At 38.9% G+C, this 26,142-nt stretch overlaps 1 protein-coding gene across 2 annotated transcripts in view; it reads left to right on the top strand.

Annotated features, from left to right (window-relative positions):
- Window positions 1-14,892, top strand: part of LOC110450009 (M-phase inducer phosphatase 1-like) — a 31,664-nt gene extending 16,772 nt beyond the window's left edge. The window contains exons 7-16 of one of the 2 annotated variants that reach the window (XM_021497205.1): window positions 1,834-2,004; window positions 3,044-3,175; window positions 3,713-3,832; window positions 5,583-5,756; window positions 6,797-6,907; window positions 7,966-8,028; window positions 9,059-9,157; window positions 9,866-9,996; window positions 10,582-10,699; window positions 11,084-14,892. In XM_021497205.1, coding sequence (XP_021352880.1) covers window positions 1,834-2,004; window positions 3,044-3,175; window positions 3,713-3,832; window positions 5,583-5,756; window positions 6,797-6,907; window positions 7,966-8,028; window positions 9,059-9,157; window positions 9,866-9,996; window positions 10,582-10,699; window positions 11,084-11,221 — 1,257 coding nt within the window. In that variant the 3' untranslated portion in view covers window positions 11,222-14,892. The remainder of the gene's footprint in view (window positions 1-1,833; window positions 2,005-3,043; window positions 3,176-3,712; window positions 3,833-5,582; window positions 5,757-6,796; window positions 6,908-7,965; window positions 8,029-9,058; window positions 9,158-9,865; window positions 9,997-10,581; window positions 10,700-11,083) is intronic. The other variant, XM_021497207.1, reaches the window with a different exon arrangement.
- The last annotated feature ends 11,250 nt before the right edge of the window (window positions 14,893-26,142 follow it).

Raw genomic sequence — 26,142 nt, 5'->3', positions numbered from 1 at the left:
CAAGGGCAACTCGGAAAGCCTAGTAAGATGTGTCGTGAAGATTGTAAAATTCCATGAAGTAATCACAAACTATTGCAAATCACAATCGATGTTCTGAATAAACAGTTCATGTTTGTCAGTGTTTGTTTTACAGGTTAACGAGGCTCGTTAATTGAATTAAGAATTTGTGTAAATGTCCACTTTGGCAGTATGTTACGTCATACATTCAAATAATGCGTGAAGATTCTTATTATTTGTGGAAGAATCTTCTATTGTCAATTCTAATATAACATCATAGAACTGCAATTTTTACAAAATCTGAACCAAAATATTTAAGCACTTTCACAATATTTTAAAATATGTATGATTTAATATATTCACGAAGGAAAAAAGGCTAAAATTAAGCCCCAAATAGACCATTAAAATGCTTAAAAATTATGTTACTTCTAATGAAATATGATATGAGTCGTGAGTTTGGTATAGATTTGATTATTTGAATGTATCGAGAAACATTGAGGTGGCCATTCATGTTTTTTTATCATTCATCATTTTCATTCCTCATCTCATTATATCCTTCCTGTCATATATATGCATGTGCCAGATAAATACATGTTCATCCATGAGTTCCATTAAAAAAAGCAACTTCTGACATCGCAAATAAGTGGAAAATTTAGCTTAACAATTAAATTGGATCATATTACTTTTGGCAGATACAAATGTTTATTTCTAGGGAAGTATGGAAAATCATACAAACCTCTCAAATAATGATGACAAAAAAATCAGCACAGATGCCAATAAAAATAATTTCCAATGAAAATTATTTGGTTAGGTTTTCTGAAATGTTAATTGATAAATATTTTCATAATTAATATAAAGTTTTCTTGGATTTTTCCAGAAATCAATGTTTAAATTTGATTTCAATAATTTCTGTTGGAAAAATGTTTTGGTCGATAAATCTCCAATTGTACAATATATTTTGTAATGGTTTTACTCTGAAGTCACAGATATTTTTTTCTTGTTAAGGATGTCAAGAAGTTTCTTTTTCTCACATTTCCCTATAGTGGAACTCGCATATTAAATTAGCTGTTCTTTTCATATTCAATCCTTTCATTATCTTTTTAAATCATTCCCTTGTTTGCAAGTCTTTGTATTCTTTAATTTACTTGCTGTTCATGATCTACAACTAACTCTCTTCAATATTCATATTTTAAATACATTCCTTGTTTTCAAGTTTTTGTATTCTACCATTAACTTGCTGTTCACGATCTAAAACTAACTCTCTTCAATATCAATAGTTATAATAACAAATTAAAATCTGTTTTGCCCAAGATGTGTCCTGTCCTTTAATATTAACATAACATATATATACTAGGAAATCTTCAACAGCATGCCAAGGGAAGTAACTCCCACATAAAACCAGGATTTATGGTGACAGGTGCTTGTGTAGCAATGCTTTGGTGATGGGTAATTCTGTTGTCTGAGAGTCCATTATTGTATTCATCAACAAAATCAAAGTCAAATAAATATTTGATTCTACTTAATTTTATAACAGTGTGGCATACATACTACTGTAATTTGCATTATCCTTGCACCTAGACCAGCAAATAGATTTCTCATTTGAAAAATTTCATTAATGGGATATTTTTCAAATTTTCAAGGGGGGGGGGGGGGGGGGAACAAAATATAAATATATCAGTTAAAATATTTGACGAGAGAAAACAACGTTTCTATAATATCAGGATGGAATTAAAATAAAATTATTTTGTTGATGAATGCATAAGGAAATCAGATAAAAAGTTTCTATGAAAGTTGAGCCTGTTTTACAAAGAAGAGCACCCTTTTGTCACCCCTCAGGATGAGTTCCAGTTCGCGGCCCCCATCGGCGTACCCCCACGTAACAAGATGAAGATTATCAATGAAGACACTTGTTCGCCCCACAAATACTCACCCGTCAAGTACCTGACCGACAGTAACAGCGACTCTCCGTCACGACCACGATCTAAGTCGGTCCCCGTTACAGGCCTGGTACGACCTTACTTTGTTAACCTACCAAATGTGCCACAAGGGCACAAAATATAGATTTACTTCATAACCAACAGCTTGTTGACATTTGCAACTTAATACGTAAATCGTTTGATAAGGACAGCTTGTCTCCCTTCAATGGAGTCTTGTCTGGTACAAATCTACACTACACAGAGGTAGAAGTCTTTTCCTCTGCCAGTAGTCTCCCTTTGTAGTTCCTTAGCATATATGTTATAGAAAAGTCAGAACAGCAGTTCTCCCCAAAATGGAGTTTTGTCTGTAACACATCTAAGCTACAGGGGATTGGGTGACATTCTAGTCTTCTCAGTTATCTCCCCTTGTAGTTGTGTGTATGTACTAGTAGAAGTGGAATATTACCATTACAGAGTCTGATCTTACTTATTAGCTCTGCAAGAAGAGGTGTCGCCTACTATTCCCTGGCAGTTATCTCCCTTTTGCCCTTTATTACCATGACAACAATGTCCATCGTTCTTGTACTTTTTCACTTTTTATTTGTGTGACTTCTCACTTTAATTTTCCAACCCTAGAATCATCTCATCATTTCATAGTCTAATGTATCACTAGAAAATCATCGTTTCATTTCTTTATCATCATACAATGTGGGAATTTATCATGTGTGTAGTGTAATTATTGTGTGACATACCAAAATATTGGTATTACTTTGTGTGGATTTCTGCATAAGACCTGTTCTTTGATAAGAAAATAATTTCTGCAATGGAAGTAAGATCAAAAATATTTTTTGCAAAGCAAGTAATTTTCCACTCATGCTTAAGAGATGAATATCAGAACTTGGAAAAAAAATGTCAATTTGTCACAGAAAGTAAACTTGAACATTAAGAGTTTGTTTTATCTAAGGACTGGTCTCAGTTAGTAACCGTGTGTATTGTTTTATCTACCCTTGTACCCCAAATATCAACCACATCAATCTAAATGTTTCCTAAATAATGTTTCATCCCTCTAAAATATTTCTCCCGTATTTCGGAGTATGCATTTTTATTGATGGTTGTCTGCCCTTGTGTAGGATTTCTCTGGTGCTAACATTCGACCCATGGAGGAGTCTGACAGTCCCCTCAAGTTTAACCGCCTTCTCAGTCACGACGATGAAGATGTAGATGATGGTTTCCTCGACTGCATGGACAGTGAGATCGCTCAGGTATGTAGGAGAGGTGTATGAGGAAAAAAATAGTAACACTGATATATATATATTTATCATATGAACACTGTGTTATGCAGTGTCATAAAGCCATCACATAACTTATGTTTATGTAACGTGTGTAATGTCACGTCATTGTGAAGCAGATGCAGTATTTATCGTTTCAGAGGCAGCCAAGTGCAAAATATTAGTTTCAGATCACAATTATAGAGTTTACTTTGTTTTATATGATAAAAAGAATCTGTCATTCGTTTCCCTTCATATTAGATTTATGATACTCATACTCTATATTTGTACCAGACATTTAGAATGGAAATTTACAAAGACATCACAATAAATTCAGTTAAAATATATTAAAAGTTAAAAAAAAAATGTTGCCAATTTTCAATCCTTAGCAGTAAAATTAATATTAAGTTTTTCTTAAAGCTCTAAAGAACAAGAAAGAAAAACCCAATATGGCTTCAAGTCAGTTTATCAAAGAATAAATAATGAATAAGAATCGATAAATTCATAACCTGATCCTTTTGCTTGTTACAGATCAATGATAATTATCCCGATGTGTCGGACACGATGGCATCCCTGTTTAGTGCTCCCGTTGTCAACGAGGATCGCCTGGCGAGCCGGTTGGAGTTGGAGGAGGAGGAAGAGACGCCTGTGGTAATTATTACACTGTAGCATTTAAACAAACAAATGTAGCAAATTAGACAGTAGAAAAAATTGAAAGAGTTTGCCATGCTATAGTTATTGATATTTTGCATACTATGATTTTCCGAGCTCGGAAGCTAATTTTGGTTATTTGCTGTTTCTGTGGCATTTCTTAGCTTCTGTAAGATGCTATACTCAGTATCACACGGCTGCTAAGCTTCTGTAAGATGCTATACTCAATATCACACGGCTGCTAAGCTTATGCAAGATGCTGTACTCCGTATCTCACAGCTGCTTAGCTTCTGTGAGATGCTGTACTCGGTATCACATAGCTGCTTAGCTTCTGTAAGTTGCTGTACTCCGTATCACATAGCTGCTTAGCTTCTGTAAGCTGCTGTACTCGGTATCACATAGCTGCTTAGCTTCTGTAAGCTGCTGTACTCGGTATCACATAGCTGCTTAGCTTCTGTAAGCTGCTGTACTCGGTATCACACAGCTGCTTAGCGTCTGTAAGATGCTGTACTCGTTCTCACACGGCTGCTAAGCTTATGCAAGATGCTGTACTCCGTATCACGGGGCTGCTTAGCTTCTGTAAGTTGCTGTACTCCGTATCACACAGCGGCTTAGCTTCTGTAAGATGCTTTACTCCGTATCACACAGCTACTTAGCTTCTGTAAGATGCTTTACTCCGTATCACACAGCTTCTTAGCTTCTGTAAGATACTATACTCAGTATCACACGGCTGCTCAGCTTCTGTAAGATGCCGTACTCCGTATCACACGGCTGCTAAGCTTCTTTAAGATGCTATACTCAGGAGCACACGGCTGCTTTGCTTCTGTAAGATGCTGTATTCCGTATCACACAGCTGCTTAGCTTCTGCAAGATGCTGTGCTCCGTATCACCCGGCTGCTAAGCTTCTGTAAGATGGTGTACTCCGTATCACACCGCTGCTTAGCTTCTGTAAGTTGCTGTACTCCGTATCACATAGCTGCTTAGCTTCTGTAAGTTGCTGTACTCCGTATCACATAGCTGCTTAGCTTCTGTAAGGTGCTGTACTCGTTATCACACGGCTGCTTAGCTTCTGTAACATGCTGTACTCGGTATCACACAGCTGCTTAGCGTCTGTAAGATGCTGTACTCCGGATCACACGGCTGCTAAGCTTATGCAAGATGCTGTACTCCGTATCTCACAGCTGCTTAGCTTCTGCAAGATGCTGTACTCGGTATAACCCAGCTGCTTAGCTTCTGTAAGGTGCTGTACTCGTTATCACACGGCTGCTAAGCTTATGCAAGATGCTGTACTCCGTATCTCACAGCTGCTTAGCTTCTGCAAGATGCTGTACTCGGTATCCCACAGCTGCTTAGCTTCTGTAAGATGCTGTACTCCGTATCACACGGCTGCTTAGTTTGCTTAGTTTGGTTGATACGTTCCTAGATATAAAGTGTTTGAAGGAAGCTAAATGTGTTACTCTTGTCATCATTCTGTAATATAGACTGTAGGAATAACTACTTCATTATCGACATTGGGAAGGAAAGGTTTACATACTGTCATTATAAGCCATGTTGAATTAGTTTCTTGATAATCAATTTTGGTAAATATATTACATCTTATATTTAAACATAGAAAAAATTATAATAAATTGAGAATGGTTTTCGTTTTACTGTTACATAGTATATGTCGAAAGCTGACGAGGTATTTTGTTACATTTTGAAGAATCCATATTTTTCTGTGTTATAATGCTGTCCTTTCTGTCCGTTTCAGATAAAGAGGTCGAACAGAAGACTCCTGAACAGATCCCAGTCGTATGATGTACGAAGTCGACTCAACTCTAACAAGCGTGAACCCCCAACAGATGACTCAACACCCACACAGAGTAAGCGCCGTCGATCCATCATCTCGACCAGCTCTCCCGTGTTAGAGGAAGAAACACACAAGGTATGCTTCACGAAATATGCACACTCCGGTGTAACGCAATCGAGATTATTTAAAAAAAAAATCATTTTCTTATTTATTTTCTTCAGTGATTGAAAAAGAAATGGATTAGAAAATGAAACTGTTCACCAATATCTCGGCAAAATACAATTTGACAACTCATAAATAGCATAACCTCTAAATGACGCACAGTTGTATTATTTTACAAAAGTGAGAGTTGGAATACGATAACTATATCTCTCAAAAATATAATTGGTGACCATTTAACAAAAATTGTGAATAGATTGATGTTCTCGTTGTTTTTCCCCACATAATAGTAAATCTGATCATTAAGTGTTTTATGTTTCTGTCCCTCGGACACACTGGTAAGACATTAGTCCATGTGTCCTCAAACTGCTCAAAGTTATAACATGTTGAGGAGTATTACATCAATACCTCGATTGTAGGTCACTGTGACAGTATTACATCAATACCTCGATTGAAGGTCACTGTGACAGTATTACAGCAATACCTCGATTGTAGGTCACTGTGACAGTATTACAGCAATACCTCGATTGTAGGTCACTGCGACCTATATTTCCTGCCTTCTGACTATGGTTGGACTTTGCGAGTAACTCCTTTCTCATCGAAGTGGGAGTGTGGGCATATATACTGACCACTGGGAAATTTATACTGCAGTGTAACTTTCGCCCTCAACAATGAGTACAAATTAAGCATAACAGCGATTATAAGTTGCAACATAACATACGAAAGGCGAAATGAATGCAAGGGGAACATGGATTTTTTCTGCAAAGGGTGAATATTTGACGGGGCAAGTCTCACGGTGTACAGTATATGTTTTATAAATAGTTTTATTCCATACAAGATAAGATAATTGCAGATTGCTCACTTGGTAAGAAAAATCTAGGTTGGAAATGTCATAAATACTTCGCTTACAGATGAGTTGTAATCATCTTGGCTTTTTTAGTGCCATATAAGTGACATTGTTATGTAAAATATTTGTCCTCACTTGAAGTTAATCAATGTTTTCCTATTTTTTTCAGACGCAACCCAAGCCAAAACTCTATCGTTGCCAATCTGAAACAGAAGCTGTGATTAAATCGGCGCTGAACAGGATTGCCACTGAACCCGACCTCATCGGTGACTGTTCTAAGGTAGGTGTTATCGTCCTTGTAGCTGTGTGGGGGTCGATATCCATGTAGGCTAGTCATTAATCGAAAGTTCATTGTCTGGGTTGAAAGGAACTGCATGCTGTGACAAAGTTTAGGTAACGGATGTATGTAAGACTAATCTATATTCTGAGAGGAAACTGTGACAAGAAGCACCCTTCCGCATAGGTGTGACAAACTAGGTGTAGTCTGGTTACAGGGGTTTATCAGGGAATTTGGGAAATGGAAACTGGGATGAAATTGGGGGGAAAATCTAGGATTTCATTGATGTTCTTGTCCACATACAGATTGTCTAATTAGGTGGTTGGGTGGTGCAGTGCATAGCACACTTGCCTTTCACCAAGGCAGCTGGGGTTGATTCCCCGATCGGTCGTGGAAAAGTATGGGGTCACCTGCCCGACCACTTGGGTTTTCTGCGGGTTCTTCAGTTTCCTCCCACATTTAAACACCCGGGCCAACAAGAGTGTTTACTATAGGTTGAAATATATTGTTGTATAATTGTTGTAAAATAAATATAGTTTATAAATTAAATGTCAATTAGTCAAATATTATCTGCGGGCTAGGCTAATTAAGCAAATATTATCTGCGGGCTAGGCTAATTAAGCAAATATTATCTGCGGGCTAGGCTAATTAAGCAAATATTATCTGCGGGCTAGGCTAATTAAGCAAATATTATCTGCGGGCTAGGCTAATTAAGCAAATATTATCTGCGGGCTAGGCTAATTAAGCAAATATTATCTGCGGGCTAGGCTAATTAAGCAAATATTATCTGCGGGCTAGGCTAATTAAGCAAATATTATCTGCGGGCTAGGCTAATTAAGCAAATATTATCTGCGGGCTAGGCTAATTAAGCAAATATTATCTGCGGGCTAGGCTAATTAAGCAAATATTATCTGCAGTCTAATTAGTCAAATATTATCTGTGGGCTAATTAGTCAAATGTTATCTGTGGGCTAATTAGTCAAATGTTATCTGTGGACTAAATGTTATCTGTGGGCTAAATGTTATCTGCTGTAGCTTTAAATAACTTGTTGCTTATTGTAGCCTTACTGCCTGCCAACAATTTCTGGGAAACACCAAGATCTCAAAGGCATAGCACCGGAGACGGTAAGTGTGATCAACTGCTACTGAAAATAACATAAAGGATGGTACAGCTGTGATCAGCTACTACTGATAATAACATAAAGGATGGTAGAGCTGTGATCAGCTACTACTGATAATAACATAAAGGATGGTAGAGCTGTGATCAGCTACTACTGATAATAACATAAAGGATGGTACAGGTGTGATCAGCTACTACTGATAATAACATAAAGGATGGTAGAGCTGTGATCAGCTACTACTGATAATAACATAAAGGATGGTACAGCTGTGATCAGCTACTACTGATAATAACATAAAGGATGGTACAAGTGTGATCAACTGTCATTAACAATAATAACTTGATTCTTATGAGACTTTGTAAAAAAAATACTTAGGAAAGATGAAGGCTTAGTTGAAGTAACACACAACAATTTCCTTCACAAATTCGTTGACAATCTTGTTCTAAACGAAGGACAGTAACTCTGATAGAGATATCAGAAATGTGTGGAGGTAACTTATTAATATTTTATTGCATCTGATTTATAAATACTTTATTTTTTATTAACAGCAAGCTAAGTAGTAAACATGGAGATATATGTATATAGATTTTGTTGTTTACTTCCATATTATTTTTATAAAAACATACTCAAGAAATATTAATACAAAAAAAAATTAGTACGGTAGTGTATTGGTTCGTCGTAACCCTTATCAAAATTTCTCTGACCTGTCGCTGATTATCACAACATGGGGAGTGTAACTTCATGGTAATGAAGCTTCCTGTTACTAATTATCACAGCTTAGTAGATATTTCCAAAGCCTTCAGCATGTGATTCATACATTTTGGTTATTTTGAAAGAAAGAAATAGTCAGAATACACAAAATAACTTGTGTTTGTTGCGATTTAAATTCTGAAAATTTTAAGGTGCCATAAACATATTGCAGAAATTATTACAGATTCACAAAGTAAAAAAAAAAAAAAAAAAATCTTTGCAAAGTATTGTATTTTTGCTCTGTAAAGGTTAAAACTCATCTCTTTTTTTATCTTTCTTTACAGATGGTGGGTGTACTAAATAATGATTATGACCAAGACCTGGAAAAGTACATCGTTATCGACTGTCGGTACCCCTACGAGTTTGACGGAGGTCACATTAAGGTGAGTTCGAGCTAAAGAAATATATTGTTGCTGACTCGTTACCTTTACAAGTTCATTGAAGGTCACGATATTGTTATGCAGAATGGCAGTCTGCATGTGGCTCTGGCTGTTCTGGACCGTTAAGCCACGACCTATGACCTATCAATGTTGTGACACTTTTATATCCTTAAATACAAGCTAATCCGCATTGAAGAAAATATACCAAAATGCAAATTTGATGTTAAAATCATCCAGTAAATGTATTCATGACAGAAATACCATACAGTCAGATAGCAACCACATTTAAAATGTTCAGATTTTGCTGCAAGAAATTTCATAATATATATATAATCAGTATAAACTTCTTGAAAGATAATTTCTGTGAGTTTTCCTTATTTATATAAGTTCATGATTTGTCATGCCGGTCTTTTTGGGCCCGGAAATTTGAACCCAGAGATTTAAACATTTACCTTTCTAATTTGATAAAAAAAAACAAAAAAAAACAACTTGAAAATAACATAAAAAGTTCATTTTCTTGATAGATGCTTTATAACAAAAAGCACTTCAGAAACTTTTTCTCCAGAGAGAAAACAGGAGAAAAGGGTATAACTTCCCCCTATATAGCATGAGAACTTCAGGGAGTTCCTTATTACCCCACATTCAGGCTATCATAATGCAGGCTAATTCAATGTTTATGTCAATTTATTCATGATGGTTTTGTTTTTTCAGGACGCAAAGAACATTTACACAAAGGAGGGAATCATTGAAGAGTTCATCAAAAAGCCCATCACATCGGACTCCAACAAACGTGTCGTGCTCATCTTCCACTGCGAGTTCTCCTCAGAGAGAGGTCCATCCTTGTAAGTATATGTTCTCTCAAACAATGGTTACAGTTACAGACCCACATCTAAGGTGTGGGTGCCCCATAGTAATCACAGTGTCATCTGTCTGTCCACACTTTGTTTCCGGAGAGTTTCTCAGAAATTAAATAAACAATCTTTCTGAAATTTGACATGTTGATACACTGTCAAATGTAGATGTGTAATAGAAGTTTAAAAATGTTCTAAGGTCAGTGTCACAGACACTGTTGCTAAAAATAGATGGGGATCGGGGGCCTTGCCGACCTGACAGTGTTTTAGTTTTACTGGTTAAAAGGTCCTGTGATAAATATGTAGGGAGACATGGTGTATCTGCTTTGGCTGATAAAGGCTGTACATTTTAAACTGTAAAAGATATCTGACGAAACATGAGACATACATGTTTCACCCACCGAAGGTGTGCAGTTTACTGTAAATAGGGCGATGTGACTCTCACATCTAGGTCAAATAAGTGAAAGTTTTCAGTGAAATTATAAACAATTTAAGATATGTTGGTGGAGTTTAAAAAGTTTACCTGCATCACACAAAGTAGGTGTACAGTGTCTGACTGTGTTTTGTTTGTTGTAGATTACGTTTCCTCAGGAAGATGGATCGAGATGTAAACAAAGAGTGCTACCCCGCCCTCCACTACCCAGAGCTGTACCTCCTCGAGGGAGGATACAAGCTTTTTTACCAGGACTGCAAGGTAAGACATACACTAAAAACAGACGTCTCTTCACATCTTCCTACAAGTCATTGGAAACAATGTGTTTTTATATCAGTTAAGTTTTAAGTATTTGTAGCTTTCTACAGGATCAGTCATCACAAAATTTATGTTCTTGTATATAATGTTTTCTTCATATTTTTATCGTAAAAAGTACTAATAAAGAACATCATATTTTAGCAATGATTATCAAAGAAAACAGATAAATACTTGCATTCTGAAAACAAAATAATCAACAAATATTTTTTCTATTTTGTAAATGTTCATAATATATCAAAAATTTAAAAATTGCTCCTAAACATGAAGGTCTTTGACAGGAAGGCTATCGTTAGATATATGTATAAGTGTTTTATTGTTGGGTTGTAGGATCACTGTGAGCCACGAAGCTACAAACCCATGCTACACAAGGACCACACAACCGACTACAGACATTTCCGGGCCAAGTCCAAGTCGTGGGCAGGAGAAAAGGCTGGTAGGACAGGATTCAGACCTCTCAAGTTCTGAGTGGGTTTCCTGTAGACCTTGTGAATTAGGCAGCTTTAGTGTACCCCAGGGCCCCGGGACCCGCCTAGCCGACCACCGTGTCATTGTAATGATGGAACATTTAGCATCAATGGTGTCCAGTGTTTCTGTGGGTTACGCTTTTTATTGACAAATTACTCCAGTGGTAACCGTCCTATACAAACAATCGAGAGTGATCTCGCAGTGTCAACAGAACTGTTTGTGCTGTTCACTTTACGTGAGGCTTGGCGACAGGATGAGGATGCTAGAATGTGCTGAAGCCGTTTGGCCCGTTATCTCGCCTGATAACATCTTACATTGTCTCTATCCCATATCTTACTCCTACAACTGTCTCTTGCTCTGTTTTATTTCTCTTCCTTTTTGTACCTTGTTTTAAGTTGTTTTTGTTTGTTTGTTTTTTGAAAATTTAAGGTTGTTTATAAGAAAACAAAAAACCTGAAAAAGCTACAACTTATACAACAAAAGACTATTAGTACTTTGCTACAAATGAAGACAGTCTCAGTGCTGTTAACTATTGACTGTTGGAAATGATTCGAGATTGTATGTGTGTGCGTGTGTGTACATATGTGTTGCTGTGTATTGTGTTCGTTTTACCAAGCCCTGTGTGTATATGGAACAGTAACTCCAGTTAGAATCACTTGGTTTCATAATTGGAAAAATATTCTGAAAAGATTTTTGAAATTTTTAAATAATTGAAACTGATATCCTTAGTTTCGACACTTCTTAGTGTCAAATCAGCCATGATTTCGTCATTGAGCTCCACGAGATCTTCTAATAGAGGAATGGGTTTTTTTCATTTATAAAACCAGTAGATCAGTCTGGTAGGCAATCTGTTCCCACCCGTTAACCCCTGTGAATACACCTCATTCCAAGCCTTGTACAGAATGTATGTGGTGTACATAGATGTAGCAAGTAAAATATTATCAAAGCATTATATCTATTTATTTCTGTCGGCTCCCCAGGCAGTGTGTTTGTCTAATCCGATAGTGCTGTAGTGTTAGTTATGTGTGGGTGGATGGGCCGTGTTGTAGTGGCAAGTTCTTGTGTGTGTGTGTGAGTGTTCACTTAATGCAAAATGGTTGAACCAACTTACCTTTAGCAAAATTTGCTGTTTCTGCTGTTTTGTTGTACCCATATGGAGACATGTATATCTGTTTTGGGTTAAGCACTCCGATATGTGTAAACGTTATTATCATTTTCAACCTTCTGGTGTGAATTTTTGCATATTTTCATATTTAGATTATTTTGAGAAACGATCTAATTGGGCAAAAAGCAGCACAAGTATTAGCAGGTTGAAATATATTTTGTATTTGACATTTAAATATTTCTGAAATTCTGATCAAGTGGTTAAAATATGATATCTATGTTAGTATTGAAATTGAAATTTTGTAAGATAATATCCTAAATGACTGGAGAGTATGTTCATTTAAAGTGGTGTGCGAGAGATCTTTGATGAAAATGATTGTAATAGAATGTATCATGTGTGCTGATAGCTGTTATGTGTAGTAAGAGGTTTGAAGTGAGAAATGTAAAGTGAGAAGTCAGTCTGCTGTTGTACAAGATTTGTGTGCGTGTGTACGTGAGCTATAACGGGTGCCATTACCTGTGGGAGAGAGGCCTACGGGACGCACTGTATACATACTGTATAGCAAATACAGAGTCTATTTATAGTATACACAGTCAACTTGTTCTGACATATTGTGCAAAGGGCAGACAACTCACAAATGACAAAATTCAGAGTTTGTTTCATAGTATAAATGAGCCTGTTTTAATTATTCTATGAATCATGGCACTGTTGTTTTAACACTGAAATAGAGAAATACTTTCAGGGATTTTATTGTTTTATTTTTTTATGCATTATTTTATTAATGTTTAAAATCTTGAAAGCTTTAGCCTGAATATGTCAATTTTAGGCTTCATTCTTTTATTTTGTTCTTATAGGTTATTTCTCAATCACATTTCTTCCGTTAACATTCTAATTTCTTTTTCTTTATCCTAAAACTGTCTTTCCATCTATTCTTTCTATCTGAATATAAATATATATGAATACTTAACTGGAGAGATGTGATTGGGGAACAAACGTTTTCTTTTGTTATGCATTGATTAAGTTATTTTAATTTATTTCTAATAGAGTTTCCTATAAAATACCGCAGATCTGCTTCATTAAGTGGGTGAGATAGGATATTACCAGTCCAGTGTTGTAATGTGTACAGTAGATTATAATAGAAATAGATAGTTGATATTGTAAATATAAACTGGCTTACTAGTACAAAATATTGTAAAAGTACCTCTATGGAAATGTTTTGAAGATGACGTCTGAATTTTTTTTTGAAAAATTGGGTTGTTGTAAATCGCTGTCAGGCTTATTGTAAGGAAGAGAATAGTTTACTACCTCTCTGGTAATACAGGTATGGAGCGGTATTGTCAGGTTTGTTATTGTAACAGGGAGTTCGCTAGTGTATAGTACATCTGCATATAGATATGCCTCTGCTTCATAGCTGAATTATGAGAAATATAGAAATACAATGGTGTTGATGTGAAAATAATTAACATGATGACTACATACTGATGGTCAGTATCGATTTATCTCGGTCAAGGGGCGATATGATGTTACCAGTGTATCTCCGACAGCTGAGATTAACCGGTAATGATCATAGACATGTACTAAAAAGTTAAAACTATATATAAATTGATATTTATATAGCTTTTATTTCAATATAGCTTATACCAATAGTAAATAGTGTCCATTTATTGTGTTGTAAGTGGTGGAAAAACAAACAGGAAAAAATCTATTTTTCACGAATTTGATGAAATTTGATTGTCCGTGTTAAAAGAAGAAGACATATTTCTGTCCACCAAAGCTCTGATCATTCAAACCTTTATAAATCATCTCGCCTTTAAGACGTTCTTAACCAGATATCGATATTTGTGAGCGAAATTGTTCTCCCTTATCTCTTTAGAGGAAAAGACGTGCAATCTGGGATTGTTGATAAAATAGAAATCACCTATCATCAACTCATTCAATCTAGAAAATAATCATGAGTGCAATAATATCAATAGAGTTATGATTAGAGTACCGGGGTAAGATTTTTTTTTATGTCCCAATAACTAGCGACTCATTCTGGCTGGAGCATAAGGTCTATCAAATATTAAGATTTAAGATGATTTGTAGTTTTAAAACAAAGATGGCTTTAGTTTGCTAAACAGAGCATTTGTGATGCCAAAACCACGGGCATGGCACAGATCCCAACAGTTTGTGTGTGTCGCACGATCTGTGCCATGCCCCTGTGGCCGAAACATGCCTGTGATATGTAGATGATGCATCCTGGGAGATAGATATAAATAAGCGGGTAGGTGATTATGGAGAGAAATATTTTCAAATAAATTTATTATAGATAAATATCAAATTATTATAAAGAAAAATAAGAGGTTAACCTATGAAATATCTGTGTGTTGTCGTGTGGTGTCGTGCCAGGCTGCTGATTCGACTATATATGCGTTGGTATCCAAGCAGTGTTTGTCAGCCTGCCAATATTGTTTTACAACGTTGTATTATTTATTCACATACACTAATCTACATCCCTCCAAACAACTGTAAAAGGGACTTGTGTCAAATCATATTGAGTGTAATAAATTTTTATCTACTTAAATTGTCTCATTCTTGTTGTTCTTTTAGTCTAAATGTCACAAACAGGAGATTCACTTTATACGGTTCAACATGAATTGTTGGCTGTGGTTTTGGGGTTCTGTGGTTTTGGATATAGACCAAATTTAATTGGAATACTGGATTACAGATTTTTAGATAGGAGATATCCACAAACAGAAATGTACGCTGCAGTTAAATTTTCGCCTATTTTCGCTCCCCGTAACGAGGGCGAAATTTATCATAACAGCGACTTTATCAAACAACATTAAACAACATTACATGCATAGTAATTGGATGTACGGTAAATTATGAAACTTCTTGTGGACACGTGCAGATAATTATGATCAAACTGATTTGACCCACTTCATAAAATTAACATTCAGTGTCGTTACAAATGAGCATGACATGTTATAATTTATAAACACATAGTGAGGAAAAAATAAGAAAGTGTAATCATTACGATGTTTAACATGTCAATCTGGTTTATAGCAATCCTTAATGTCATTTGGGGACACATTTTCTGAAGTGGTATGATTTATCTACACCAGCTCTCGAATTGGTATACCCCACCCCCGCAATGAAGCTAGGTGGGGTATACTGGAATCAGGTTTTCTGTCCGTATGTGGACGCAATGTAGGACCGTGTACTCCTCCTAAACTTCTGGATGGATTTCACCGAAATTTGTTGATAATAATCCTTGCAGCTTGGAGATGTGTGCGAAGTACTTTTAATTGGGTTATCTCCCCCTTTGCACGAACTTCATAAACCTTCTCAAGACCATGACATTGTATAGAAAACACCAGAACTTTTTTATTCAATTTCTTCCAAATTTGGTATGGTAATACTAGAAGTTCACAAATGAATTACGTTACTGAAATGGGTAAATATCTCAGAAACAGAAGGTGTTTTGTATACACATATACTTTAAAATATTGTAGGCCTTAATGCAATCTACTCTTCTGACTGCTTCTGAGGTTGTTAGGTCACGAATGAATTATGTTAACGAAATGGTTAATAATCTCGGAAACAGTAGGTATTTTTACACACATGCATAAGAGTATCGTAGCCAATTATGCAGGCTATTTTATGACAAACTTCCAAAGTCAAAGGTCACGGATGCATTATGTTACTGATATGGCTAATTATGGCAGAAATGGTAGGTATTTTGTATACACATACCTTGAAGTAAATGTAGAATTGATGCAAGCTACATAGTGACAAAATTCTGAGGTCATTGAGTCAAAGGTCACAGTAGTGGTATTTGTCTTTTCCATCGGTCTGTCGATACGACATCTGAGGCTAGACTTATTCATGACCCTTGATCTTTCTCTATATTTTTTCCTTGTTTACTTAGCCCCTACAGGGGCAACAAGCAGCCAAAATGTGGGGGTATTAGTTAGCCCTATATTTATCTGTATATTTATATTTATAAAACCCATACAGCACACAATAATACTTTGAACTTTATAGCATGGCTTGAAAGTTTCATGGCCATAAAGTTCAATTTTAAAAAAAATAAGAAATTTATCTGAAGAGTTTTAGATACATCTAAGGTTATTCTGGGTGCCGCAGGGGATAACACATGGTCACACCTGCCTTTCATTAAAATGACCTTGACCTACTTTCGAGGTCACATGGGTCAAATATGTTAAAAACCTCAAAAAAATATCCTAGGAACCATTTGGACTACAGTCATAATACTTGGGTATGTTATGTAGACCAGCTGTGTGATCTTTTTTCTGAAATACAGTAATGAGGTCAAAGGTCAACTTTAAGTGCTAGTGGTGGGGGGGGGGGGGGGGGGTCAAAGGTCAACGTGGGTTAAAAGCTTTACAATTCAAATTTCAAATTTCAAACAACAATATCTTAAGAACTGTTCAAGTGATGTTAAACAGTCTTGTGTTCTAGTTACCAAATTTGGTCTGAAGTTACCTATATGTCAGTTTCATGTATCAAAAGAAACAGGTGATCTCCCCTTAACTTCCATTTAGATATAATTGTAGAACAATCGGGCCAGGGCACTTTGTCAACCAGATAGCTCAATTGGGAAGAGCAATAACTCAGCTGTCAGAAGTCCAAGGTTCGAATCTGGTCTAGCCCCAACAGTGATTGTGTTTACGCTCAGAACATTTCATCTTGATTATATTTCTTATAAAAGTCCTGTAATGAAGGCATGGTTTTCTTTTCAAAAAATATTTATCAAAGGTATAGTTATGCTGGAAAAAAACAGTTTCCAACAATTAGTCACCGTTTCTGACAGTAAAACGAGGATCCTTAATACAGGTGGAAGGGATTTAGCCTAAAGTATAAAACTAGCATCCGTGGAGGAAGGAAAGTATAAAACTTCTTTTGGGCAGGCATAGATATGATCAAACGGATTTGACAACTTTCGATATTGTGTTTCCCAAATATCGTTCAGTGTCGTTTAAAAATAGCTATAGATATAGACATGTTATAAACACACAAAGAAAAAAAAAGAAAGTGTAATCATTACGATGTTTATAACAGGTCAATCTTGTTTATAGCAATCCTTAATGTCATTGGCGGACACATTTATTTATCTACGTCATTCACCTGTTCACCTTTATCAAACTACGTAACCGAGAACATTTTCATATGACCTATAGCTCACCTGGCGCAAACTTCATTGTTCTGAGAAGCATTTGTCATCAGTGTCATCATCAATTTTTTTTCTATGAGATACATTTTCTTGAAAACTAAAAACTGAATCCTGATTATCTGTCAGCAAGTACCTTGGATCGAGTTCTGTTAAGTTCTCTCATATAAATGACCTTGTCCTACTTTCAAGGTCACAGGGGTTGATTATGTTGAGTTTAAACATTATCAAAGGAACTGTAGCTGGGGTAAAAAGCTGTAATACATGTACATGTACATGATGATATTATGTAGATCAGCGGTGCACAACTTTTCATATTATACAGAGATAAAAGGCAAACTTCAAGTGCTGGCCAGGGTCAATGTCAACATGGGATTGAACATGTAAATAGTTTTGTAAGGTCCAGGTTCAATATGGGGTCATTTGTTACCTGTGATAGTCACAAGATTCAAATATGTTAAAAACTACAAACAGCTGTAAAGAACCATAGGGCCTTGAGCCACGAAATTTGGCAATGTTATAGCAATGCAAATCTAATTACTAATATATTTTGTTGAGTTCGAAGGTCAACTTTGATCAGTGACCTGGGTCAAAGGTCAACCAAGACGATGGGTAAGAAGATTAAAACATGTTTTCTTGTTCAATAAACCACATGGTTGTGAATTATACATACAGAGTGTGTTTTGGAGAAGAAGATGTTCAAACAAAATAGGATTGAGAGCATTATTTGCCCAACATGTATCAATATTGTATATAAAGGATGTGGCTCCCTGCTGGGGGCTAAAAGGAATCCATTTTGTATATATGGGAGAGGAGGTGCAGCCTCAATAAAAGGATTAGGGATAAATCTCAAAAATCCTTCTTCCATGCATATGATAGGGATTCAATGTTGTATAAACGATTGGTTGTGCCCCCCCCCCCCCCAAAAAAAAAAACAACCACACACACATCCTCACACTCACACACATATGGGTATAGAGGGAAGGAACCTATAAGGGCAGAATGTTTTTGAGAGACATTGCCAATATTTGGAATATTTTCGATATTACCTGGAAGTGTATTTAATGAGAATATTTTGTAGTGATTGCTTAAATATCTAGGTGAACGATATATATTTAAGAGTTACCTCCCTTATAGGTTTACCTGGACTATTATTAGCTAATGCCATGGTGCAATGTCCATCAACCAATGTTTTCATTTAGAATGCTACAACTCACAAAGAGCTCTGTGGATCTGCAGTACTGTTGGGCAAAGGGGACTCAATTTTGTATAAATAGTGGGTGTGGCCCATCCTGGTGCAGAGTAGCAGGGCACAATATTGGGAAAACAGACGAATCTTTAAAATCCTTCTCCCTGTGTACAAATAAAGGCATTGTCACGAAATTTTGTGAAAACATCCCTGCTCCCATCTTTGGGGCAGAGAGGCAGGGTCAAATACAGAAAATGGAGATTAATCTAATACTCTAGGTAAGTCTTTTTCCTATCAAAACAGAGGAATTTTGACCCAAACTTGTTCTAGAACAGCATTGGGCTAAAGGAACTCAACTTTGTATACATGGAGAGTGTGATCCCCTGTGGGGCAGACAGGCTGGGCCTAATTTGAGAAATTGGATCACAGCTTAAAAACAGTCTTTATTTCCACATTTTACCAATACTTGATATCATAAGACAATATAATCATGCTACCAAAATTTACTCTGGGGTCTGTTCTCACCCTAGGGTGGGGTCCAATAGGGAAACTGGTTTGTTACTTGGAAACGGTTGAGATCCCTAATCTATAACCTCATATTGTATATTCACGCTTTGACTAATTTCTGCGAATTCTAAACACCAGCAAAATTATCAAAAATGTAAACCATTTTTACTGACCTTATCGCAACATGTTGAAAATACTTACGATGTTATGCAAGCTTAAATGAACTGAAATCAGATTATCACTGGACAACTGGGCAGTCCATGTAAAAACAACACTTACATATAAGTGGCAACAACATATTTATGTGTACAAAGTAGGTGATTAATTGATTACGACACATGGGATTCGAGTGCACAGTAAAATTTATCCCCCGCGAATATGTATTGAATACGAAACCCCAAAATATTGACCCTGCGAATTTAAAGTGCTGAACAGTATACAATTGCTCGGCATGAAGACAGGGTCTTGCCTCAGCTTTAGGACAGGGACCAATAGCCATTTTGTGTCATTACTTTAAGCCAACTTTGAGAAACCCACTGCAATGTCTTAACTTGCTTGGCTTGCTGTGAAAATGTGTGAGGAATCAACAAATTTTTAGAAAAAGCGTCTGTCTCGTTCACCGTTAATTGTAGAATTGCACAAATTCACCTGTATCTTCATATACCCTTGCATTGCTTGAAATATAATTAGGAAAATAATTCATTCATCCATGTAGGGGTCTGTCCCTACCCAAGGGGCAAGCTTTTAATTAGCATTAGTCATAAACAGTTAGAATAACTTGAGTTTTATCAATAGATCCATTACATTTGTCATCGCTTCAACAATTAAATCTAATTCACTTTTTATAAAAGTAATTTACAGGTTTATGATTGTAGAACTCTTTAGTGAGGGAGATACGTATGCTAGACATATATAGCCACAAATAGTAAAACTGAGAAGATGTATTCTTGTAGCTGACATTATGTACCTCAGTTACTGACATGATTTCACACTGTGTAGAGAAAAATAACATGTTTTTCTCAAAGTTGAAAGACCAGCGATCTTCAATTAGTGCATGTTCCACTCTCCCCCTAAACCAGCTGTCTCTCTATCCCTCCCTCTAAACCGACTGTCTCTCACTCCCTCTCCCTAAACCAACTGTCCTTCTCTCCCTCCCCCTAAACCAACTGTCCCTCTCTCCCTCCCCCTAAACCATCTGTCCCTCTCTCCCTCCCCCTAAACCAACAGTCCTTCTCTCCCTCCCCCTAAACCAACTGTCCCTCTCCCCCTCCCCTAAACAAACTGTCCCTCTCTCCCTCCCCCTAAACCAGCTCTCCCTCTCTCCCTCCTCCTAAACCAACTGTCCCTCTCTCCATCCCCCTAAACCAACTGTCCCTCTCTCCCTCCCCCCTAACCATCTGTCCCTCTCTCCCTCCCCCCAAACCAACAGTCCCTCTCTCCCTCCCCCTAAACCAACTGTCCCTCCCTCCCTCCCCTAAACAAACTGTCCCTCTCTCCCTCCCCCTAAACCAGCTCTCCCTCTCTCCCTCCTCCTAAACCAACAGTCCCTCTCTCCATCCCCCTAAACCAACTGTCCCTCTCTCCCTCCCCTAAACCAACTGTCCCTCTCTCCCTCTCCCTAAACCAACTGTCCTTCTCTCCCTCCCCCTTAACCATCTGTCCCTTTCTCCCTCCTCCTATACCAACTGTCCCTCTCTCCCTCCCCTAAACCAACTGTCCCTCTCTCCCTCTCCCTAAACCAGCTGTCCCTCTCTCACTCCCCCAAAACCAACTGTCCCTCTCTCCCTCTCCCTAAACGAACTGTCCCTCTCTCCCTCTCCCTAAACGAACTGTCCCTCTCTCCCTCTCCCTAAACGAACTGTCCCTCTCTCCCTCTCCCTAAACCAGCTGTCCCTCTCTCACTCCCCCAAAACCAACTGTCCCTCTCTCCCTCCCCCCTAACCATCTGTCCCTCTCTCCCTCCCCCCAAACCAACAGTCCCTCTCTCCCTCCCCCTAAACCAACTGTCCTTCTCTCCCTCCCCCTTAACCATCTGTCCCTCTCCCCCTCCCCCTAAACCAACAGTCCTTCTCTCCCTCCCCCTAAACCAACTGTCCCTCACTTCCTCCCCCTCAACCAACTATCATTCTCTCCCTCCCCCTAAACCAACTGTCCTTCTCTCCCTCCCCCTTAACCATCTGTCCCTTTCTCCCTCCTCCTATACCAACTGTCCCTCTCTCCCTCCCCTAAACAAACTGTCCCTCTCTCCCTCCCCCTAAACCACCAGTCCTTCTCTCCCTCCCCCTAAACCAACTGTCCTTCTCTCCCTCCCCCTAACCCAACTGTCCCTCTCTCCCTCCCCTAAACAAACTGTCCCTCTCTCCCTCCCCCTAAACCACCAGTCCTTCTCTCCCTCCCCCTAAACCCACTGTCCATCTCTCCCTCCCCCTAAACCAGCCGTCCATCTCTCCCTCTCTCTAAACCAGCAGTCCATATCTCCCTCCTACTAAACCAGCAGTCCATCTCTCCCTCCCTCTAAACCAGCAGTCGATTTCTCCCTCCTCCTAAACCAGCAGTCCATCTCTCCCTCTCCCTAAACCAGCAGTCCATTTCTCCCTCCCCCTAAACCAGCAGTCCATATCTCCCTCCTACTAAACCAGCAGTCCATCTCTCCCATTCCACGAAACCAGTTGTCCCCCTCTCCCTCCCCCTTAACCAGCTGTCCATCTCTCCCTCCCACTAAACCAGCAGTCCATCTCTCCCTCCCCCTAAACCAGCAGTCCATCTCTCCCTCCTACTAAACCAGCAGTCCATCTCTCCCTCCCCCTTAACCAGCAGTCCATCTCTCCCTCCTACTAAACCAGCAGTCCATCTCTCCCATTCCACTAAACCAGTTGTCCCCCTCTCCCTCCCCCTAAACCAGCTGTCCATCTCTCCCTCCCCCTAAACCAGCAGTCCATCTCTCACTCTCCCTAAACCAGCAGTCCAGCTCTCCCTTCTACTAAACCAGAAGTCCATCTCTCCCATTCCCCTAAACCAGCTGTCCATCTCTCCCCCCCCCCAAACCACCTGTTCCTCTCTCCCTCCACACTTAACCAGCAGTCCATCTCTCCCTTCCCTCTAAACCAGCTCACTCTCTCCAGGACAAATAAACCAGTTGTCCCTCTCTCTCTCCCTCACCCTAAATCAGCAGTCCCTCTCTCCCTTCCTTCTAATTCTAATTCAGTTGTCCCCCCCCCCTTCCCTCTAAATCAGTTGTCTATCTCTCCCTTCCCTCTAAATCAGTTGTCCATCTCTCCCTTCGCTCTAAATCAGTTGTCCATCTCTTCCTTCCTTCTAAATCAGTTGTCCCTCTCTCCCTTCCCTCTAAATCAGTTGTCCATCTCTTCCTTCCTTCTAAATCAGTTGTCCCTCTCTCCCTTCCCTCTAAATCAGTTGTCCCTCTCTCTCTCTTCCCTCTAAATCAGTTGTCCATATTTCCCTTTCCTCTCAACCAGCTGGGTCCCTCTCACCAACCTTCTAAACCAGCTGTCTCTCTCCCTTTCCTCTAAATCATTCGTCCTTCAATTCCTTTCCTCTAAAATCAGCAGTCCATCTCTCAACCACAACTAAACCAGTTGTCCATCTCTCAATTTTCACTGAACCATTTGTCCCTCTTTCCTAACCAACTAGAATAGTTGTCCCTCTATCCAACCCAACTAGACAAGTTGTCTCGCTCTTCCGCCTTGCTATACCAGTTGTCCCTCTCTCTTGCCCCTAAACCAGTTGTCCCTCATACCAATTGTCTCTCTATCAAGCCCCACTTAATAATTTTGCAGCCAAAATTAACAACTTGTTTCTCTCCTGCCCCCCTTAAACCAGTTGTTCTTCTCTCTCGATCCCAAATGAACCAGTTGTCTATCAATCAAGCCCCACTAGACCAGTTGTACTTTTATCCAGCTCCACTAGACCATTTGTACTTTTATCCAGTCCACTAGACCAGTTGTACTTTAATCCAGCCCCACTAGACCAGTTGTACTTTAATCCAGCCCCACTGCACAAGTTGTACTTTAATCCAGCCCCACTATACAAGTTGTACTTTTATCCAGCCACACTAGACAAGTTGTACTTTAATCCAGCCCCACGAAACAAGTTGTACTTTTATCCAGCCACACTATACAAGTTGTACTTTAAACCAGCCCCACTGCACAAGTTGTACTTTTATCCAGCAACACTAGACAAGTTGTACTTTAATCCAGCCCCACGAAACAAGTTGTACTTTTATCCAGCCCCACAGACCAGGTGTACTTTTATCCAGCTCCACTGCACCAGATGTACTTTTATCCAGCCCCACTAGACCAGGTGTACTTTTATCCAGCTCCACTAGCCCCACTAAACAAGTTGTACTTTTTTCCAGCCCCACTAGACAAGTTGTTTTAATCCCGCACCACTAAACAAGTTGTACTTTTATCTAGCCCCACTAGACCAGTTGTACTTTGATCCAGCTCCACTACACCAGTTGTACTTTTATCCAGCGCCACTAGACCAGTTGTACTTTTATCCAGCGCCACTAGACCAGTTGTACTTTTATCCAGTTCTGCTAGACACGTTGTACTTTGATCCAGCCGCACTGCACCAGTTGTACTTTTATGCAGCTCCACTGCACCAGTTGTACGTTTATTCAGCTCCACTGCACCAGTTGTACGTTTATTCAGCTCCACTGCACCAGTTGTACTTTTATTCAGCTCCACTGCACTAGTTGTACTTTTATCCAGCATCACTAGAACAGTTGTACTTTTATCCAGCCCCACAGACCAGGTGTACTTTTATCCAGCTCCACTGTACCAGTTGTACTTTTATTCAGCTCCACTGCACTAGTTGTACTTTTATCCAGCATCACTAGAACAGTTGTACTTTTATCCAGCCCCACAGACCAGGTGTACTTTTATCCAGCTCCACTGCACTAGTTGTACTTTTATCCAGCATCACTAGAACAGTTGTACTTTTATCCAGCCCCTAGACCAGTTGTACTTTTATCCAGTTCCGCTAGACACGTTGTACTTTGATCCAGCCGCACTGCACCAGTTGTACTTTTATCCAGATCCACTGCACCAGTTGTACTTTTAGCCAGCTCCACTAGACCAGTTGTACTTTTATTCAGCCCCACTAGACAAGTTGTACTCTAATCCAGCCCCACAAAACAAGTTGTACTTTTATCCAGCCACACTATACAAGTTGTACTTTAAACCAGCCCCACTGCACAAGTTGTACTTTAATCCAGCCCCACGAAACAAGTTGTACTTTTATCCAGCCCCGCTAGACATGTTGTACTTTTATCCTGCCCCACTGCACCAGTTGTACTTTTAGCCAGCTCCACTAGACCAGTTGTACTTTTATCCAGCTCTGCTAGACATGTTGTACTTTGATCCAGCCCCACTGCATCAGTTGTACTTTTATCCAGCCCTAATCCAGCCCCACTAGACCAGTTGTCCTTTAATCCAGCCCCACTGCACCAGTTGTCCTTTTACCAGCTCCACTGCACCAGTTGTACTTTTATCCAGCCCCACTAGACATGTTGTACTTTTATCCAGCCCCACTGCACCAGTTGTACTTTTATCCAGCTCCACTAGACCAGTTGTACTTTTATCCAGCTCCACTGCACCAGTTGTACTTTTATTCAGCTCCACTGCACCAGTTGTACTTTTATCCAGCATCACTAGAACAGTTGTACTTTTATCCAGCCCCACTAGACCAGTTGTACTTTTATCCAGCCCCACTAGACCAGTTGTACTTTTATTCAGCCCCACTAGACAAGTTGTACTTTTATCCAGTTCTGCTAGACCAGTTGTACTTCAATCAAGCCCCACTAGTCCAGTTGTAATCTTATCCAACTCCACTACACCAGTTGTACTTTTATCCAGCCCCACTAGACCAGTTGTACTTTTATCCAGCCCCATTATACCAGTTGTACTTTTATCCAGCTCTGCTAGACACGTTGTTCTTTAATCCAGCCCCACTAGACACGTTGTACTTTTATCCAGCCCCACTAGACCAGTTGTACTTTTATCCAGCTCCACTAGACGAGTTCTACTTTCATCCATCCCCACTAGACCAGTTGTACTTTAATCCAGCCCCACTAGACAAGTTGTACTTTTATCCTTCCCCACTAGACCAGTTGTACTTTTAGCCAGCCCCACTAGACAAGTTGTACTTTCATCTTGCCCCACTAGACAAGTTGTACTTTTATCCAGCCCCACTAGACAAGTTGTACTTTCATCTTGCCCCACTAGTTCAGTTGTACTTTTATCCAGCCCCACTAGTTCAGTTGTACCTTTATCCAGCCCCACTAGTTCAGTTGTTCTTTTATCCAGCCCCACTAGTTCAGTTGTTCTTTTATCCAGCCCCACTAGTCCAGTTGTCCTTTTATCCAGCCCCACTAGTTCCGTTGTACTTTTATCCAGCCCCCCTAGTTCAGTTGTACTTTTATCCAGCCCCACCAGTTCAGTTGTACTTTTATCCAGACCCACTAGTTCAGTTGTCCTTTTATCCAGCCCCACTAGTTCAGTTGTACTTTTATCCAGCCCCACTAGACCAGTTGTACTTTAATCCAGCCCCACTGCACCAGTTGTACTTTTATCAAGCCCAACTAGACCAGTTGTACTTTTATCCAGCCCCACTGCACCAGTTGTACTTTTATCAAGTCCAACTAGACCAGTTGTACTTTCATCCATCCCCACTACACCAGTTGTACTTTCATCCAGCCCTACTAGACCAGTTGTACTTTTATCCAGCTCCACTAGACAAGTTGTACTTTTATTAAGCTCCACTAGAATAGTTGTCCTTCAAACAACCCCACTAGACCAGTTGTACTTTTATCCAGCTTAACTAGACTAGTTTTCCATCATTTGTTCACTACAAAACCAGTTGTACTTTTATCCCGCCCTACTTTACCATTTCTTCCTATCTGCTACCCTACTAAACTAGTT

The sequence above is a fragment of the Mizuhopecten yessoensis genome, unplaced genomic scaffold, assembly GCF_002113885.1.
Source record: "Mizuhopecten yessoensis strain PY_sf001 unplaced genomic scaffold, ASM211388v2 scaffold4899, whole genome shotgun sequence".
Lineage (NCBI taxonomy): Eukaryota > Metazoa > Mollusca > Bivalvia > Pectinida > Pectinidae > Mizuhopecten > Mizuhopecten yessoensis.
This window is presented reverse-complemented; position numbering and strand designations above follow the sequence as displayed.